Source organism: Erpetoichthys calabaricus, chromosome 11, assembly GCF_900747795.2.
Source record: "Erpetoichthys calabaricus chromosome 11, fErpCal1.3, whole genome shotgun sequence".
Classification (NCBI taxonomy): domain Eukaryota; kingdom Metazoa; phylum Chordata; class Cladistia; order Polypteriformes; family Polypteridae; genus Erpetoichthys; species Erpetoichthys calabaricus.
In genome coordinates, this window is record NC_041404.2 from 56,537,715 (window position 1) to 56,557,466 (window position 19,752).

General features: G+C 43.5%; 1 protein-coding gene across 1 annotated transcript in view; it reads left to right on the top strand.

Moving 5' to 3' along the window:
- The window catches only part of si:ch211-247j9.1 (rho GTPase-activating protein 24), a 55,759-nt gene that overhangs the window by 16,760 nt on the left and 19,247 nt on the right, over positions 1–19,752 (top strand). The window contains exons 3-6 of the mRNA XM_051934213.1: positions 8,186–8,393; positions 9,742–9,874; positions 11,994–12,067; positions 15,568–15,689. Of these exons, the coding sequence (XP_051790173.1) occupies positions 8,186–8,393; positions 9,742–9,874; positions 11,994–12,067; positions 15,568–15,689 (537 nt within the window). The remainder of the gene's footprint in view (positions 1–8,185; positions 8,394–9,741; positions 9,875–11,993; positions 12,068–15,567; positions 15,690–19,752) is intronic.

Sequence of the window (19,752 nt, forward strand, 5' to 3'; positions counted from 1 at the left end):
AGACACTCGGACTCCTCGCTCAGCCTCTCGAGACCCCCGATCAGAGCCTCCATTGAGAATCGTCAGCAAAGTCAAGATCAGTGACTCTCTTTTCACCAACTGATGCCCCATAGCGGCTGGACCCCACAACTCTGCCCAACACCTAGTCCATGAGCACCTCAGTATTCGTACTTTGCAATGTCCAGTTGGTCCTGAGGATGCGTCACAGACATCGCTGGTTAAATGCATCTGTTCAGCATTCCGTGACTTTTGTGAGCGCCCGTGATTTGCCGCCATAAGTCAGTATTGAGATTATAAGTGCATTATAAAGATGGACTGCTACAATACAGTATGTCGTGATCTTTCCAGACGTTGTCCATCGTACCAAAGGTGGCAGTGGCAGCGGCACTGGCCAATCTGGTAGGCACTTCTTTTAGTACTGAGCCAGCCATTCGTCACATACAAACCGAGATATTTGAAGTCATGTACAGTCTCAACAATCTTGCCCTCATGTAGGGGGTAACTGCATAGCGCTTATATGGTCACACCAGTAACGGCAGACCGCACAATATCGTGCACTGAATACGCTTGACTTGAGCATTCATAGTTTTCATCCTCTTTCTCTGTATGTTTATCATTCGTTTGCTCAGACGTTGATGCGCCTGCTGTTTCCTGAGCAGCTCTTCTTTTCTCCACCCTAGTCGCCTGCTTCTTCTCTTCTTTCCTCTGCATCTTTTCACGTTAAAACGGATTAAGTTGGTGTTTGTGTTGCAATTACTTAGTATGTTTTCCTTAATTTTTCACTTAAACTGGTACTTAAGTCTTCAATCTGCCTCAACAAAGATTTAAGATATGAAGAGGTGGAGGAAGTGATGGCGAAGGTGGTAGGGGTGAGAATGGCGCCCGTACGCATGCGCTACCCTGCTGGCCGCTGCTGAGAGTTGATTCTACAATAAAATAAAATAAAAATAAAAAGAGGAATAAAAATTATTACCTTGAAAGTGGATAGTAGACGCCACATAGTATATGTGCATCAAATTTCAGGTCAATCGGTCAAACGGTTTGCGAGCTACAGGTCATTTAAAATCCTGGACAGACAAACGGACAGCCACGGTAGAGTATTATATAAGAAGGTAGTTGGCCGATCAGCATAGCTTTGGTTTTGTCGTAACTGATCTTCAAATCAACTGCGGCTCCAACATCTTGGAGATGCTCAGCGGCAGCAGTCAGTCCAGTACCCTCTAAAAGGATGATGTCGTCAGCAAAATCTGACAACAACCATGGCGGGTATCTACTGTTCCTTTGTGGCCGAAGTACCGTTCCCATGTTTGTTGGCATCTTGGAATACCCTTAGCACCTAATCGATTAAGATAGCAAGCAGTAGAGGTGAACAATACGCATCCTTGCCACCCACCAGCAACTACTGTGAACCACCCAGACAGCCTGTTTTCAGCCTGAACACATCATTCCACTTCTTCCTGTGTGTTTTTAATTAGCGTGATCTGGCAATCCATATAACTCAAGTACTGCCGACTGAGAATCCCTAAGTACAGAATCAAATGTGGCCCTGAAATCAACAAAGTTCATTGCATACGGGAGTTGAAACTCGCTGCGCTTTTCAATGATTTAACCCAGGCTGAATGGCTGATCTTAGATAGATAGATAGATAGATAGATAGATAGATAGATAGATAGATAGATAGATAGATAGATAGATAGATAGATAGATAGATAGATAGATAGATAGATAGATAGATAGATAGATAGATAGATAGATAGATGTGAAAGGCACCATATAATACAAGTAGTGATAGATAGATAGATAGATAGATAGATAGATAGATAGATAGATAGATAGATAGATAGATAGATAGATAGATAGATAGATAGATAGATAGATGTGAAAGGCACCAAATAATACAAGTAGTGATAGATAGATAGATAGATAGATAGATAGATAGATAGATAGATAGATAGATAGATAGATAGATAGATAGATAGATAGATAGATAGATAGATGTGAAAGGCACCATATAATACAAGTAGTGATAGATAGATAGATAGATGTGAAAGGCACTATATAATACAAGTAGTGATAGATAGATAGATAGATAGATAGATAGATAGATAGATAGATAGATAGATAGATAGATAGATAGATAGATACTTTATTAATCCCAAGGGGAAATTCCCATACTCCAGCAGCAGCATACTGATAAAAAACAATATTAAATTAAAGATTGATATTAATGCAGGTATAACAGACAATAACTTTGTATAATGTTAACGTTTACCCCCCCCGGGTGGAATTGAAGAGTCGCATAGTTTGGGAGAGGAATGATCTCCTCAGTCTGTCAGTGGAGCAGGACGGTGACAGCAGTCTGTCGCTGAAGCTGCTCCTCTGTCTGGAGATGATCCTGTTTAGTGGATGCAGTGGATACTCCATGATTGACAGGAGTCTGCTCAGCGCCCGTCGCTCTGCCACAGATGTCAGACTGTCCAGCTCCATGCCTACAACAGAGCCTGCCTTCCTCACCAGTTTGTCCAGGCATGAGGCGTCCCTCTTCTTTATGCTGCCTCCTCAGCACACCACTGCGTAGAAGAGGGCGCTTGCCACAACCGTCTAGTACAACATCTGCAGCATCTTATTGCAGATGTTGAAGGACACCAGCCTTCTAAGGAAGTATAGTCGGCTCTGTCCTTTCTTACACAGATCATCAGTATTGGCAGTCCAGTCCAATTTATCATCCAGCTGCACTCCCAGGTATTTATAGGTCTGCACCATCTGCACACAGTCACCTCTGATGATCACGGGGTCTGTGAGGGGTCTGGTCCTCCTAAAATCCACCACCAGCTCTTTGGTTTTGCTGGTGTTCAGTTGTAGGTGGTTTGAGTCGCACCATTTAACAAAGTCCTTGATTAGGTTCCTATACTCCTCCTCCTGCCCACTCCTGATAGCAGTGTCGTTAGTGAACTTTTGCACATGGCAGGACTCCAAGTTGTATTGAAGTCCGATGTATATAGGCTGAACAGGACCGGAGAAAGTACAGTCCCCTGTGGCGCTCCTGTTTTGCTGACCACAATGTCAGACCTGCAGTTCCCGAGACGCACATACTGAGGTCTGTCTGTAAGATAGTCCACGATCCATGTCACCAGGTATGAATCTACTCCCATCTCCCGTCTTTGCAGGAGTGGTCCGGTCTAAAGCCTGTTTGGTTGACTCGCAGCCTCTGATCCAAGGCGGTTCTTTTAATATCTCTTTATTATAATAAAAAAATCATGAGATGAACCTTTTACAGGGAGACACGTTCACATCCCATGAGACGAGACTTTGTGCCAAGAGATTTAACCAGGCCCGGGGCCAGAAATAAAAGACAAAGACTAGATGTCAAAGACAAAGTAGAAACATTGTACAGAATTCAAAAACGTTGGCGTGATACACATGCAGAGCAGGTTAGAGATAATGGAAGTAGGAAAATGGTAGGAAAATTCGAAAGTCTCAAAAAATGTTAGTAAAGATCGCATTAGTGCAAATAAACAGAAATTATTGCTCGGTCAAATAATAGAAAAGCAAAAAGAGATTGAACTTTAAGTCAGGGATTTGTAGATCGTCTAATTCATGTTGCCATCAGGGAAAAGAAGTGTTTCTTCCCAATGAAGAGGCCTATCCGCGAGAATTAAAAGCTTTGTTGTTTGGTGAAAGTGAAATCCACATACGAGAGTGGCAGAGACGCAAATTTGTGAAGCGCAGGCGGGGGGGTTGGAAAGTGAAGCGAGCAGGGAGCAAAGCCCCCTAGTTTGTGTTTAAATAAAATTGTGTTCCCGAGTTGTACTGTTATACGTACAAAGGGGAAAATGTTTTGGACTAAGACAGCAGCCCTGGGTTGGTGGTGGGCAGGGAGGTCAGGGGATTTACCAGTACTAATTATCAATTCAGCCAACACTATTGCCCAACCTCACCATCTTGTGGTCTGCAGGTCACGATGTTATGAACCAGGAGTCTCAAAAACACTTCCAAAAATGGCCACTAGAGGGGGATATCCTCATCAAACCCTGGCTAGTAATAAAAGAGCAAGCAAAGAATCCTTTAAAATTAAATACATGCTCATCTACAAGAGGAGCACAAAAGGCAAAAAAGTGTGTGTGTTTTACCTGTGGCACAAATAGCAATCCAAGCAAACCAACTCCAATTGTTATGATAATAGGAGTCCCAAAGCACAGAAGTCACAAAAGCGCTTTGAAAACTGCCCACTAGAGGGGGGAAATCCTGTCAAAAACCCTGGCTAGAAACAAAAAGGTCTCATGAAATCTTTAAAAAAATAAGTTTTTTTCTGCAGAAACACTGCTGTGTGAAGCTTCTTGCCTGGTAGCAGCAATTCCAAAAGCAACAACTAAGGAATCCAAAGAAATGCCAAACGAACAGAACAGAAGGTCAAAAAATCCAGTGATATAAAAAAAAAAAAAAACACTAAGCACAGTAAAGTGCAAGTAAACTTACCAACTCCAGAGCCCATTCACAGTGAACTGCTAGGAATTGTGGGAGAGCCCCCAGAGTTCCTAGCAGTGACTGGCAGGTGGCTCTGCCTCTTGGGGAATTCCCCTAAAAACACATGGAATATAACACAGGCAAAGAAAATACATCAGATAATTAACAGAAGTGACGTTAGCATAAATAACTGGCTCAACAGAGAACAAAAAGGTTATATAACAAGACTTTGAACCCCAGCTAGGGAAGAAACACTGGCCGAGATATAACGTATGCATTCCAAAATCAGAAATCCAATTACAGAAGTCCACAAAAACCAGAAGATCATAAGATGACAATATCCACATTTTGAAAACTCCATGACACTATCGCCCAACCTCACCATCTTGTGGTCTGCAGGTCACGATGTTATGAACCAGGAATCCCAAAACACAGAATCTCAAAAACACCTCCAAAAATGGCCACTAGAGGGGGATATCCTCATCAAACCCTGGCTAGTAATAAAAGAGCAAGCAAAGAATCCTTTAAAATATATAAAATGCTCGTCCACAAGAGGAGCACAAAAGGCAAAAAAAAAAAAGGGGGGGGGGGGGGTTGTTACCTGTGACACAAACAGCAATCCAAGCAAAGAAGCCCCAATTGTTATGATAATAGGAGTCCCAAAGCACGGAAGTCACAAAACGCTGATCCACTGCTGAGACCCTCTCACAGACCTCATTATAAAGGAAGGCGGGAGGAGTGAGCCCCAGTGATGTCAGGAAGCCCCGCCTCCTGAGGCACCACCCACAAAACACAAGGAACAGAGGAACATTTCAAGACACAATACACAAATAATAAGGAAAACCTACCAGAAATTACAAAAAGAAAACAAAAAACATGAAAAACAATCAAGGGTTGGGAGCGAGATCCTGCCCCAAGTGGAGGAGTTCAAGTATCTTGGGGTCTTGTTCACGAGTGAGGGAAGAATGGAGGGTGAGATCGACAGGCGGATCAGTGCGGCGTCCACAGTAATGAGGGCTCTACATCGGTCTGTTGTGGTGAAAAAGGATCTGAGCCGTAATGCAAAACTCTCAATTTACTATGTTCCTACCCTCACCTGTGGTCATGAGCTATGGGTAGTGACCGAAAGAACGAGATCGCGAATACAAGCGGCTGAAATGAGTTTCCTCTGCAGGGTGTCTGGGCTCTCCCTTAAAGATAGGGTGAGAAGCTCAGTCATCCGGGAGGGACTCAGAGTAGAGCCGCTGCTCCTCCGCATCGAGATGAGTCAGATGAGGTGGCTCGGGCATCTGATCAGGATGCCTCCTGGACGCCTCCCTGGTGAGGTGTTCCGGGCACGTCCAACCGGGAGGAGGCCCCAGGGAAGACCCAGGACACGCTGGAGGGACTATGTCTCCCGGCTGGCCTGGGAACGCCTTGGGATTCTCCCGGAAGAGCTAGAAGAAGTGGCCGGGGAGAGGGAAGTCTGGGCATCTCTGCTCAAGCTGCTGCCCCCGCGACTCGACCTCGGATAAGCGGAAGAGGATGGATGGATGGATGGAAAAACAATCACTCAAAAACAAGGTGTGTCCTGTAGGGGGCGTCTGTGTCTCATGGCCCCATTCCCTTGAAACAACTTTACAAACCTGGTGCAAACGAATAGTTTAATTTTACAAATAAAAAGTCTCTTCCTTTCAACATTCCACATCTATAGCACAAGTCTCTCCTCCTCCTCCACTCCTGTGAACTGTGAATTTCCCCTTGGGATTAATAAAGTATCTATCTATCTATCTATCTATCTATCTATCTATCTATCTATCTATCTATCTATCTATCTATCTATCTATCCTCCCAGGTGGGCTTCACCCAATTCCTCTCCTGACTCTGACTCCTTGGGTGGATGGAAGAGGCCCTTTCCATGCCAGACTCTGGAGTACCATCTGAGAAGGAAGCACTCCCAGGTTAGTTGGGAGTCCCAGAAAGTAGGGAAAGCCTTGCCCTGCTGCCTCCCTCTGTTGGCACCCATGGAGCCCACCAGGACTGCTCCCACCCTAGGACTGCAACCCCTAGCATGCCCTGCAGGCACACGAGCGGGCATGGTGCCACCCAGTGTGTCGGGGGAGCATGCACTCTTGGGAGGCTTGTCCATCCGCTACACTGGCCTCCCTTCCAGGCTTCCAGGTAGGGGGTACATGGAGGGGGGGTGTCGGTCCACCACTGCCATCCCCTAAAAACAATGAAAGGAGAAATAAATATAAGCCACCAATAAAAACCCTGGTTGGAACACAACACAGGGATTAATTTTCGCCACGCATCCATTTTATGAATCTGCGTCTTCTCGCTCTGGACGTGGAGGAGATGGACGTGGGGCAGCAATTGGGAAAAAAAAAAGAAAATGACAAAAAACAAAACCTGAGTCATTACAGAATAAAAGAAGATGATAAAAGGAACAGAATCCTCCAATCACGACACCCACATTGGACGTCAGCTCTCATGCACACAGAGAGCCTCCTGTCCCCGTGACTGTCACAGCAGCAAGCCACGATGGCCACCAACTCGCTAAGGTTACCTAAGTGAAGTGACAAATCGCCGAACACGTCATGTAGTGTGACAAGACATTAAGGGCTACATGCAAATGACAAATGGGGGCGTGGACTAAAATGGGGGGGCGTGGCTTCAACGTGAAGGTTTATGTGAGAAATTCCAACTTAGAGCTCTGGAGGGTTTTTTACAACTCCCACCTTATTTTTCTTTTTTATCAGGCTTCTTCTAACTTCACCTGTTTGTTGTCTGGTACAAATCTTGTAATCGATATTTAACCCACTTCCTATTGTCCAAATGACTTGACATTTTGCACACTTACTCACTTCTGATGACAATACATGAATCAATAATTGATCAATTAATCCATGTTAATTAAGAAATGAAATTTTCATATGACGATTTCACCAATAGATGGCGCTAGTAACGGATAGAAATAGTAAAAGAAGTGTTAAAATATTGATTACAAAATTATACTAAAACAAACCCAAGACTAAAAAGTTGAAAATAATATATATATATATATATATATAACAAAATAATTTTTAAAAACCACACTTATATTAAGTTAAAAAGTGTACTAAAAAGTAAAAAATAAGTCTCTCATACATCACTCGTAAAATAAAAGCCTGGGCACTTTTCATCAATCAACATTCAAAAAACACTTCTTAAAATCTTAGCAAAAGCGCCCACCATTTATTTTACGAGTGATGCATGAGAGACTTATTTTTTTACTTTTTAGTACACTTTTTAACTTAATATAAGCATGGTTTTTAAAAAGTATTTTGTTATATATATTTTTTCCGGGGCGGCATGGTGGCGCAGTGGGTAGCGCTGCTGCCTCGCAGTTAGGAGACCCGGGTTCGCTTCCCGGGTCCTCCCTGCGTGGAGTTTGCATGTTCTCCCCGTTTCTGCGTGGGTTTCCTCCCACAGTCCAAAGACATGCAGGTTAGATAGATTGGCGATTCTAACTTGGCCATAGCTTGGTGTGTTTGTGTGTGTCCTGCGGTGGGTTGGCACCCTGCCTGGGATCTGTTCCTGCCTTGTGCCCTGTATTGGCTGGGATTGGCTCCAGCAGACCTCCGTGACTCTGTGTTCGGATTCAGTGGGTTGGAAGATGGATGGATGGATATTTTTTCTGAGTGTTTTCTGTGATACAGTCGAATCAAAAACTTGGTCAGCTTCTTTTATTAATCGCCAGGAGTTTTTGGCCAGAAGCTGGAAGACACGGTGATGTACGAGAGGAGGTACGGGGAGAGGGCAGCACCCCTCATTGTGGAGCAGTGCGTGACGTTCATCGAGAGCAATGGATTACATGAAGGGGGGCTTTTCCGTCGGCCCGGCCAGGCTGAGCTCATCAAAGAACTCCGGGACGCCTTCGATGCTGGAGAGAAGCCCACGTTTGACCGGTAATTCTTTGTTTTATCTGTGTATATGCTGGCCTGCCGTTCTTACATTTTGGAATGTTTAGTTTAGTTTTCTTTCTTTATATAGCACATTTAAAACAACTAGAAGTTGGCCGAAGTGCTTTACATGGAATAAAAGGTAACAGAAGGGAATAAGAGCCTGATAAGGAATTATTAAAAATTATACATACATGAATGCACAAATACCAACGCACACACATAAATAGCTTACCGTATATACTTGCATTTAAGTTCTCCCGGTGATTAGTCGGGACTTGATTTTACTGTATAATTTCTGGTATTTTATAATATTGGTCGTATAAGTCGAATGCGGAAACTCACGCTATTGGTCCAAGAGATTAGGATATGCTAGCGCCCGCCCACCTGAGAGAGTAACCGCGGAGCACTCGGCCTTTTATTTCTATGCGGATGCGGCAATGCGCTGTATCAGCGTGTGCTTCTAACCCCTCTCTCTATTGTAATACCCGAACTATTCTGAAGCGACGTTTGCACTGTTTTGTATTTTTTGTATCTCACACCCTCATACACCTTTATCGTAAGAGCATCCCTTATCTACAATGGAGTGTTCGATCAGAAGAAAAATAAATCCAAGAGGATTAACCGCTACACTAACCACACTGAATAGAGCTTTTAAAGGGCTGAGGGCAGTGACAGTGTGGGGGACTACCCGCAAAACACGTGGCACACAGAAAAAGATAGAAACTAAACGATCAATTAGGTTAACATAAACTAAACAGACTTAAATGGGAGACGTGAACACCAGCCTGGGGAGGGACACTGGAGGAAACATAACAGCAAAGGTGAACACCACAAAGTGGACCATTTCTACCACATGGCCAGAAGAGAACTCCATCAGCTGGCTAAAAACTCCTCAGTCGTCCCACCATATGTGCAATCGAGTCTTCTGTCCCACAGTTGGTTTGTGACATTGCCCACCACTGACACTTTTTAAATAAAATTTGGAGACAGGTCTTTAGGAATGTTCCTGTAGTAATTTATAATTTGTGAATCTCAACATACTGTCGACTTTTTAAATGTGTAAAGCAGCTTAGTGATGACACTGTTTATATTATGGGCTATATAAATAAAATCTGTTATCTTTATTAACACAAAACCCCGACTGTGGATATTCAGGCATTGGCTTCATTTTAAGAGTTAAGTGACTTACACCCCCCCTCCTTGGGCAGAGCAGCTAATGCACCCTAGATCTTTCTAAAATAACTCGGCCGCTCTGACGGGCACTTTCAATGTCACTGAAATACCCGACTCTGACCACCACATAAGAACTGACCTTACCATGCCCTGCTTGTTCTGCATCTTCTGCCTTTAGCAACACAGACGTCCACACGGTGGCTTCTCTTCTGAAACTTTACTTCCGGGAGCTGCCAGAGCCAGTTGTGCCGTTCTCAAAATATGAAGATTTCGTGCTTTCTGCGAAACTGCTCACCTGGGAAAGGGAACAGGTAATTCATCATTCCTTTCAGCTTGTTGTTACACCGGCTGTGCTACCCCCATCTAAGATGGGTTCAAATCTAAGAAATCAACATAGACTTCAGTCTGCATAGACCATCCCATCTATTGGAATGTATTTAGAAATGCTTGTAGTAATGAAAGGCATTGCATCTGCAATTCCAACAGATGGTGCATCACAAACATTTGAAGTAATAAAATGCATTACTACAAACGTTTGGGATACATCATCTGTTAGAATGACCGATGCAATGTTTATGACTCTGTTACATGCCATTTGGTATGGGATTAAAAACAGCAGTGCTAATGATCATGATGCGCCATCTGTTGGAATGTCAAATGCAATGCACATGTCTTTGTTATATGCCATTTGGTATGGGATTCATAAAAGTAGTGCTAATGATTGTGGTGCACCATCTGTTGGAATGACAAATGCAATGCATATGTCTTTGTTATATGCCATTTACTATGAAATTCATAAAAGCAGAGTTAATGATTGTGACACACCATCTGTTATATGCCATTTGGTAAAGGATTCAAAAAAACAAATTTTAATGTGTGTGAAGTGCCATCTTTTGAAATGACAAATGTCCTTGTTATATGTGCTGTTGGGTATGAGAATCATAAAAGCAGTGTTAATGGTTGTGGTGTGCCATCTGCTAGAATGACAAATGCAATGCATATGTCTCTGTTATATGCCATTTGTTATGGGATTTATGAAAGCAGTGTTAACGTTTGTTACACACTATCTGTTGGAATGACAAATGCAATGCATGTGTGTCTATTAGAAGCAGTTTGGTATGAGAATTATAAAAGTAGTGTTAATAGTTGTGATGTGCCATCTGCTGCAATGGCAAATGTAATGCATACAGTATGTCTCTATTATATGCCAATTGTTTTGGGATTTATTAAAGCAGTGTTAATGTTTGTGATGCACCATCTGTTGGAATGACAAATGCTATGCATGTGTGTCTATTATAAGCAGTTTGGTATGAGAATTATAAAAGTAGTGCTAATAGTTGTGATGTGCCATCTGCTGGAATGGCAAATGTAATGCAAATGTCTCTATTATATGCCAATTGTTATAGGAAATATTAAAGCAGTGCTAATGTTTCTGATGCACCATCTGTTGGAATGGAAAATGCAATGCATTTTATTACTACAAATGCTAGTGATGTGCCATCTGCTGGAATGGCAAATGTAATGCATATGTCTCTATTATATGCCATTTGTTATGGGATTTATGACAGCAGTGTTAACGTTTGTTACACACCATCTGTTGGAATGACAAATGTAATGCAAATGTCTCTATTATATGCCAATTGTTATAGGAAATATTAAAGCAATGTTAATGTTTGTGATGCACCATCTGTTGGAATGAAAAATGCAATGCATTTTATTACTACAAATGCTAGTGATGTGCCATCTGTTGGAATAAAAAATGCAGTGCATTTTATTGCTGCAAATGTTAGTGATGTGCCATCACTTGGAATTAGAAATGCAGTGCACTTTATTGCTATAAATATTAGTGATGCACCATCTGTTGGAATGATAGAGACATAGCAAGTGGTCAGGCACACAGATACACAGACACTTACCCTTGCATTAAGGTGCATATCGCACTTCCAATTGCAAAGCCAGGGCACTGAACACATTTACAAGTACAGGAAGTATAAATAGCACAACAGGAAGCAACTTCTGAAAAGAAAATAATTTAAGGGTTATATTGATAAAACATTGTAAACACTGAGGCAATGTGCAGACAAAATCAAAGAAATACTCCACTAAAAAATATATTTTTTATGTGTTACTTATCCCACGTACTTTTAAGTGTCAAGCCACAAGCTCAAAACCTGTACTATAATGCTATTTTTATTTGCCAAAATATTGTTAGTTACTTAGAACTGTCAGCAGGCACATAAACAGGAAGCCTTATGGGGCCACCGTTTTTGAATTGAAGACACTCCTGTCTCCTCATTCACTGGTCAAGAGTCCTGTCTTCCCCTACACTGTACTCGTATATCCACACATACGCTTACGTTAAGAAGGACACGCAGGTGCCACTTGGAGACTGCTCACTTCCTCTGTACAATTATTCCTTTTATTTTGAAGGGTATGGCAGAACTGAAGAGAAACCTTGAAGATCTCCCTAAGGCCAATCTGAACCTTCTACGGTACATCTGCAGGTAAGTGACATGCTACTAGCATACAAACCTTCCTAGCATTGTGTTTATTCCTAGAAAAAGAATAAGAAAATAATGTTATTATGTGTAACGTGGCAAGCGTGTTGTAAAAGAGAACACAGAAACAAGAAAAAGGTTTGGGGATCCACCCCGTGCCGTGTATTGTCATTTACTGGATGTACAATGGGGACTGTTACATATGCATTATTTTCACTTTTACTTTAAAACTTTTGTAACAACAATATTTGTCCTTTATTTCCGGCCCCGGGCGTGGTTAAATCTCTTTCTTGCAGGACGTATAACGCTGCTCGCGTTGTGAAGGGGCGTGGCTGAACACACGCTAAGGAGATGTGGTCGGATCATGTTGTCCTGCTGCTGCTGGTGAGCTGTGTGTTCTGCTTGCTGCGCTGCGCGTCGATCATTTCAAAGCCTGTACTGCAGCTGTCCTTTTGCCACTTCGTGTCTCTGCCGCTCGCATTGTAAAGGAGGGGACTGAACACACGCTAAGGAGATGCAGTCGGATCATCTGCTGGCTTCCAGCTGCTGCTGCTGGCGAGCTGCGCGTTCTGCTTGTCACTAGTCGTTGTTTTAAGAACTGGGAGCACATGATGTCTGTCTACCAAAAGCATTTCAGCAACTGCTTGGTTAGATGTCTGTGATCTTGTTTTAAATGTTGTCTCACGGGACGTCAGATTGCAATCTCTTGGCACCAAGTCTCATGTTTAAGGTCCCCGCGAGACGCTCCACGGCCAATCTGTTTCATCTCGCGGGTCTTTTAAGTGTCTTCCGAGAAGATCACGTCTCGTCTCCCTGGTCTCCCTTCCACCAAGATTTTTTTTTTTTATAATAGAGAGAAAGTAGAGACATAAGTTAAAAACATAAAGCAAGGATTTTAATGGGTTATGAGGAAAACAAAAGTAAAATCATTTGAAAATGATTTAATACAAGCTAAAAAAAATTCTGAAAAAGTGTAAATCATTTGGAAATATTTATTTAACACAGACAACAGAGAAATATTATTATTATTTAATACAGGTGGTTAGAAAATAAGTGGGCCGTGGCAAGTAGTAACACCAGCCTGTGTCGACAGTCACTGTATGTGGCAATGCTGAACTGCAGAGCAGTGCGGCTGGAGAGCAAAACGGTAATAAGAAGTGTCGCCGTCCTCCGCCAACCAGAGCGACTGAACAAGTTGTGAACAGGCAGCACACACTCGCTTCCTCGTTACATTTGGGTTATTTTCATCAAGAGAATCTGAGAAAACAGGGTGGCGCAGTGGGTAGCGCTGCTGCCTCGCAGTTAGGAGACCTGGGTTCGCTTCCTGGGTCCTCCCTGTGTGGAGTTTGCATGTTCTCCCCGTGTCTGCGTGGGTTTCCTCCCACAGTCCAAAGACATGCAGGTTAGGTGGATTGGCAATTCTAAATTGGCCCTAGTGTGTGCTTGGTGTGTGGGTGTTTGTGTGTGTCCTGCGGTGGGTTGGCACCCTGTCCGGGATTGGTTCCTGCCTTGTGCCCTGTGTTGGCTGGGATTGGCTCCAGCAGACCCCCGTGACCCTGTGTTCAGATTCAGTGGGTTGGAAAATGGATGGATGGATGGAATCTGAGAAAACAAAGTATAATCACTTATAAAGTTACAACTAAGTACCGTAAGAAGGTAGTAAAAATATATTTTTATGTACGAAACTTGAAAATGAACTAAATATGGGACATTTGGGTGTCCCTGAAAGGTCAGTACAGGACATGGGACATGTCCCGTATATACAGTAAGGGAAGTCTGGCAACCCTACACTAATTTCCACTAGGTGTCCTCATGTACGAGATTCACCATTTAGTCTCAGACCTAAATATTACTTCGGTCCCTAGGATTACATTCAAACAAACAAAGGCTCACCATCCCTGGCTGAAGGCCATTTACAGTATCAACCCAGAATGCCTTACTTGATGTCCCGTTCCCTACTATCGGGTGGAGCTCTCATCCTCAGTCTTAATAAACCTTGCAGATCGAAGCGTATGACAAACTTCCGACTGCACCAGGAGCACTTAATATCTACGTTAGTACCTCAGTCCCTCCAGATATGAAAGCAAAGTATAGAAAGTTAAAGGCAGCGTAGTATTTACTGTAGCCATACTAAGAACATCAGCCAATGGTCGTTCTCTCTCTCTTTTGACCATCACTGTAGGATTTTAATAATGGGGGGTGAAGGATGAGGAAGAAAGATGGAAGGAAGAGGTCTTAGACCTAAATATTATTGCGGTCTCTAAGATTACATTCAAACATACAAAGGCTCCTCATCCCTGGCTGTAGGCCATTTACAGTATCAACCCAGAATGAATTACTTGATGTCCCGTTCCCTACTATCGGGTGGAGCTCTCATCCTCAGTCTTACTAAACCTTGCAGATCGGAGCGTATGGCAAACTTCCGCCTGCACCAGGAGCTCTTAATAAAAATGACCTTATTACCTCAATCACTCCAGATATGAAGACAAAGTATAGAAAGTCAAAAGCAGCCTGGTATTTATTACAACCATGCTAAGAACATCAGCCAATGGTAGGTCTCTCTCTCTGTTGACCATCACCATAGGATTTCAATAATGGGGGGGGGGGTGAAGGATGAGGAAGAAAGAGCCTGCATAAAGGAGTTGTTGAGATTCGTAGTCTGAATCACAATCTGATTGTATGGGTGGTTACCTACCAGGTAACGCTTATGGTTGGCCAGCAAGTCAGCTAACATCAGCCACGGTGCCCTCAGTTGTGAGAAGCAGATCATAGATTGGTTGAAAATAGTTTACTGTCAAATAATGCAAAGAGTACGCGACACATGTTTCACCCTAATTCTTGGCTCATCAGGCGTACACACTCACTGCACTCCCTTACGGGAATTGAACCTCGGACGTCAGCGCTAGAGGGGCTTCGGAGCGGTGAAGTATTGCTTTTAAATTTTAATTAAGAAGAAAAGAAAACCTTTTTAAATTGAGGGAAAACATACCAATAACAATTTGTTAAGGATCTGTTTTTTTGTGAAGCTGCCTTTACACAGCCTATCCGCTGTTTTATAAACGAACGCCACATAAGGCCGTCCTTTCTCCTTCACAGTCAGTTCACGTGATTACGTGGGAGGCGTGATGATGCGATACGCAACCCCGACCTCCCACGGCCAGCGAGCTGCAGTCCATTACAGTATATGGACAAAAAAGAGGTTCCAGTTATGACCGTTACGCTTTGAATTTCGAAATGAAACCTGCCTAACTTTTGTAAGTAAACTGTAAGGAATGAGCCTGCCAAATTTCAGCCTTCCACCTTCACGGGAAGTTGGAGAATTAGTGATGAGTGAGTCAGTGAGTGAGTGAGTGAGTGAGGGCTTTGCCTTTTATTAGTATAGATAGATAGATAGATAGATAGATAGATAGATAGATAGATAGATAGATAGATAGATAGATAGATAGATAGATAGATAGATACTTTATTTTAATATTTTGGTAAAACGTTCTTTTTTATTTTTACAGGTTTTTAAATGAAGTCCACTCCTACTCCAATGTTAATAAAATGGACTCTCAAAATCTGGCGGCGGTTTTTGGAACAAACATCTTGAGACCCAAAGGGGAGGATCCAGAAGCAATTACTGGAGGTAACAATAACAGTATTTATTTATCTATCTACCATCCATCCATTTTCTGGGTCTGGATCATGGGGGTAGGGGTTTTGGGGGGGGGGCAGCAGTGTAAGTTAAGATGCCCAGACTTTCCTTTTTTGCCCTTCAGCTCATCTCTGGGTTCGCCACTCCCAGGTCAGCCCAGTGATTTGACCTTTCCAGCGTGTACCATACCTGCCCTGAGGTCTCCTCTGAGTCGGACAGGCCAGAAGCCCCTTCACCGTGGGGGGGGTGGGGGGTTACCTTAATCAAATACCTGAACACCCACAAGGGGCTCCTCAATTCTGAGCCCCCTCCTGTGCTTCTCACCCTACCTGAAAGGCTGAGCCCAGACACTCTGTGAAGGAAACTCATCTCTGCCGCTGGTATCCGTGATCTCGTTGTTTTGGCCAAATTCATTAATAAAAACATTATTTAAATAATTTTAGCATGAGGCTGAAACACGACAAAATGTGAAAAAGACGGGTCTGCATACTGTGGCGGATGGCCGGGACGCCCAGAGAAGAGAAGGAGGGGGGAAGGCAGTTACTGTGGGACGGCAGATGGCGAGTTCCCTACAGCATGGCGGTGCCCCGTATTCCCGCAGGGCACCATGAGATTTGGGGTTCAGCTTCTCAGCCCTGCTGGATACTGTGGGTGCCGCCAGGAGACGCTGTAGGGGGGGACCTGGGGACTCGTATCTTTTCCATAGCCCAGAGGTACTATCCAGTCACGGGGACGGAAGCCCCAAAGTACTTCCAGGCTGAGGAAAAACAAGTTCTCCATCTGACCCAGAAGTGCTGGCGAGTCACGTGAATGGAAGTGGAGAAGCACTTCTTGGTTGAGGACGATATAAAGGACTGGTCGAGACCCAGCGAGGGAGCTGGAGTCGGGTGAAGGTGGACAACGTTTGCTGGGAAGTGTGGAGGAGACAGAATTGTGATTGATTGTGCTGATTTATTGTCTCTTTATTGTGGTGGAGGTGTGTTTGAGGTACTACACAAAAAGGAAGGAAGAAATTAAACAACTTCTCGTGATTATATCCTGTGTCCTGTGTCTGGGAAAAGGTGAGCAACAGTGCCACCTAGTGTCCACTCTCTTACAATACTTACTGAAGGCGCCTTATAAAGGCAGAGGATGATCCCTCAGTGGTGATGTCATGGTGATCCCACCCCTTATGGTGACCCCGCCCCTTGTGGGGTTCCACCCAGAAAACAGAGAGGAGGTAACCTGCAGTGTGCACTCTTTGGACTTCAAGAAGTCGTGGGCTCCTGACAAGTCACGTCACCTGCCTGAGGCTCCAACTGGAGAAAAAAAACAAAAGAAGTGGAACCCATTGTTCAGTATCTCAACTGGTGTAAATCGCCTTGGATGAAGGTGTCATCCAAATAATACAAGATGCTTATACACCGATCCATAATGTTGTGTGATCCCCCCTCAAGCAGCCAAAGCAGCTCCCGCACATCGAGGCGTGGACTCCACAAGATGGTGGCTGGAGTGCAATACGTTAGCATCACAGCCTTTGGATTAAATAGATACTTTATTTGTCCCCAGGGGTAAATTTGACTTTTTACAAAAGCTCTTTAAATAAACAAATAGATAAATACCGTATATACTCGTGTTTAAGTTCTCCCGCGGAGAAGTCGGGCCGCATAATTTCTGGTATTTTATAATGTCGGTCATATAAGTCGAACGTTGAAAACTCACGCTATTAGTCCAAGCGATTATGATATGCTAACGCCCACCTGAGAGAGTAACCACGGGGCACACGGCCTTTTCATTTCTATGTATTGTGCCCACGTGACCACACGGTGATACCCAAACTATTCTGAAACGACTTTATACTGATTTGTGTTTTGTGTATCTCACACCCTCATACATCTTTACCATAAGAGCAGCCCTTATCTACGATGGAGCGTTCGATCAGAAGAGAATATGAAGCTGGTTTTAAATTAAAAGTCGCTGAAGTGGCAAAAGAAATCGGTAACTGCGCTCCTGCAACAAAACTCGATGTGTCTGAGAAACTGATGTGAGATTGGAGGAGGCAAGAAGATGAAATAAATTAAGTGTCTTATTTTTGAACAGGTGTATAAGTCGGGGTCTGATTTTATGAGCAATGTTTCAGGTTTCAAGACCTGACTTATAACGGAGGAGATCGTTCCTCCTCCACACTATGTGACTCTTCAATTCCACCTGGGGGGGTTAAACGTTAACATTATAAAAAGTTATTGTCTGTTATACCTGCATTGTTATCACTCTTTAATTTAATATTGTTCTTTATCAGTATGCTGCTGCTGGAGTATGGGAATTTCCCCTTGGGATTAATAAAGTGGGCAGCATGGTGGCGCAGTGGGTAGCGCTGCTGCCTCGCAGTTAGGACAACTGTGGTTCACTTCCTGGGTCCTCCCTGCATGGAGTTTGCATGTTCACTCCGTGTCTGCATGGGTTTCCTCCCACAGTCCAAAGACATGCAGGTTAGGTGCATTGGCGATCCTAAATTGTCCCTAGTGTGTGCTTGGTGTGTGTGTCCGGCTGTGGGCTGGTGCCCTGCCCGGGGTTTGTTTCCTGCCTTGCGCCCTGTGTCGGCTGGGATTGGCTCCAGCGGACCCCCGTGACCCTGTGGTTAGGATATAGCGGGTTGGATAATGGATGGATGGATTAATAAAGTATCTATCTATCTACAGTTAGGTCCATAAATATTTGGACACAGACAACTTTTTCCTAATTTTGGTTCTGTACATTACCACAATGAATTTTAAATGAAACAACAGTTGAAGTGCAGACTTTCAGCTTTAATTCAGTGGGGTGAACAAAACGATTGCATAAAAATGTGAGGCAACTAAAGCATTTTTTGAACACAATCCCTTCATTTCAGGGGCTCAAAAGTAATTGGACAAATTAAATAACTGGAAATCAAATGTTCATTTCTAATACTTGGTTGAAAACCCTTTGCTGGCAATGACAGCCTGAAGTCTTGAACTCCTGGACATCACCAGATGTTGGGTTTCCTCCTTTTTAATGCTCTGCCAGGCCTTTACTGCAGCGACTTTCAGTTGCTGTTTGTTTGTGGGCCTTTCTGTCTGAAGTTTAGTCTTCAACAAGTGAAATGCCTGCTCAGTTGGGTTAAGATCAGGTGACTGACTTGGCCATTCAAGAATTTTCCACTTCTTTGCTTTAATAAACTCCTGGGTTGCTTTGGCTGTATGTTTTGGGTCATTGTCCATCTGTATCATGAATCAATTTGACTGCTGTATTTAGCTGGCTTTGAGCAGACAGGATGTCTCTGAACACCTCAGAATTCATTCGTCTGCTTCTGTCCTGTGTCACATCATCAATAAACACGAGTGTCCCAGTGCCACTGGCAGCCATGCACGCCCAAGCCATCACACTGCCTCCCTCCACCGTGTTTTACAGATGATGTGCTATGCTTTGGATAATGAGCTCTTCCACGCCTTCTCCATACATTTTTCCTGCCATCATTCTGGTAGAGGTTGATCTTGGTTTCATCTGTCCAAAGAATGTTTTTCCAGAACTGTGCTGGCTTTTTTAGATGTTCTTTAGCAAAGTCCAATCTCACCTTTCTATTCTTGAGGCTTATGAGTGGCTTGTACCTTGCAGTGCACCCTCTGTATTTACATTCATGCAGTCTTCTCTTTATGGTAGACTTGGATATCGATACGCCCGCCTACCCCCTGGAGAGTGTTGTTCACTTGGTTGGCTGTTGTGAATGGGTTTCTCTTCACCATGGAAATGATTCTGTGATCATCCACCACTGTTGTCTTCCGTGGACGTCCAGGTCTTTTTGCGTTGCTGAGTTCACCAGTGCTTGCTTTCTTTCTCAGGATGGACCAAACTGTAGATTTTGCCACTCGTAATATTGGAGCAATTTCTCGGATGGGTTTTTTCTGTTTTCGCAGCTTAAGGATGGCTTCTTTCACCTGCATGGAGAGCTCCTTTGACCGCATGTTGTCTGTTCACAGCAAAATCTTCCACATGCAAGCACCACACCTCAAATCAACTCCAGGCCTTTTATCTGTTTAATTGATAATGACATAACGAC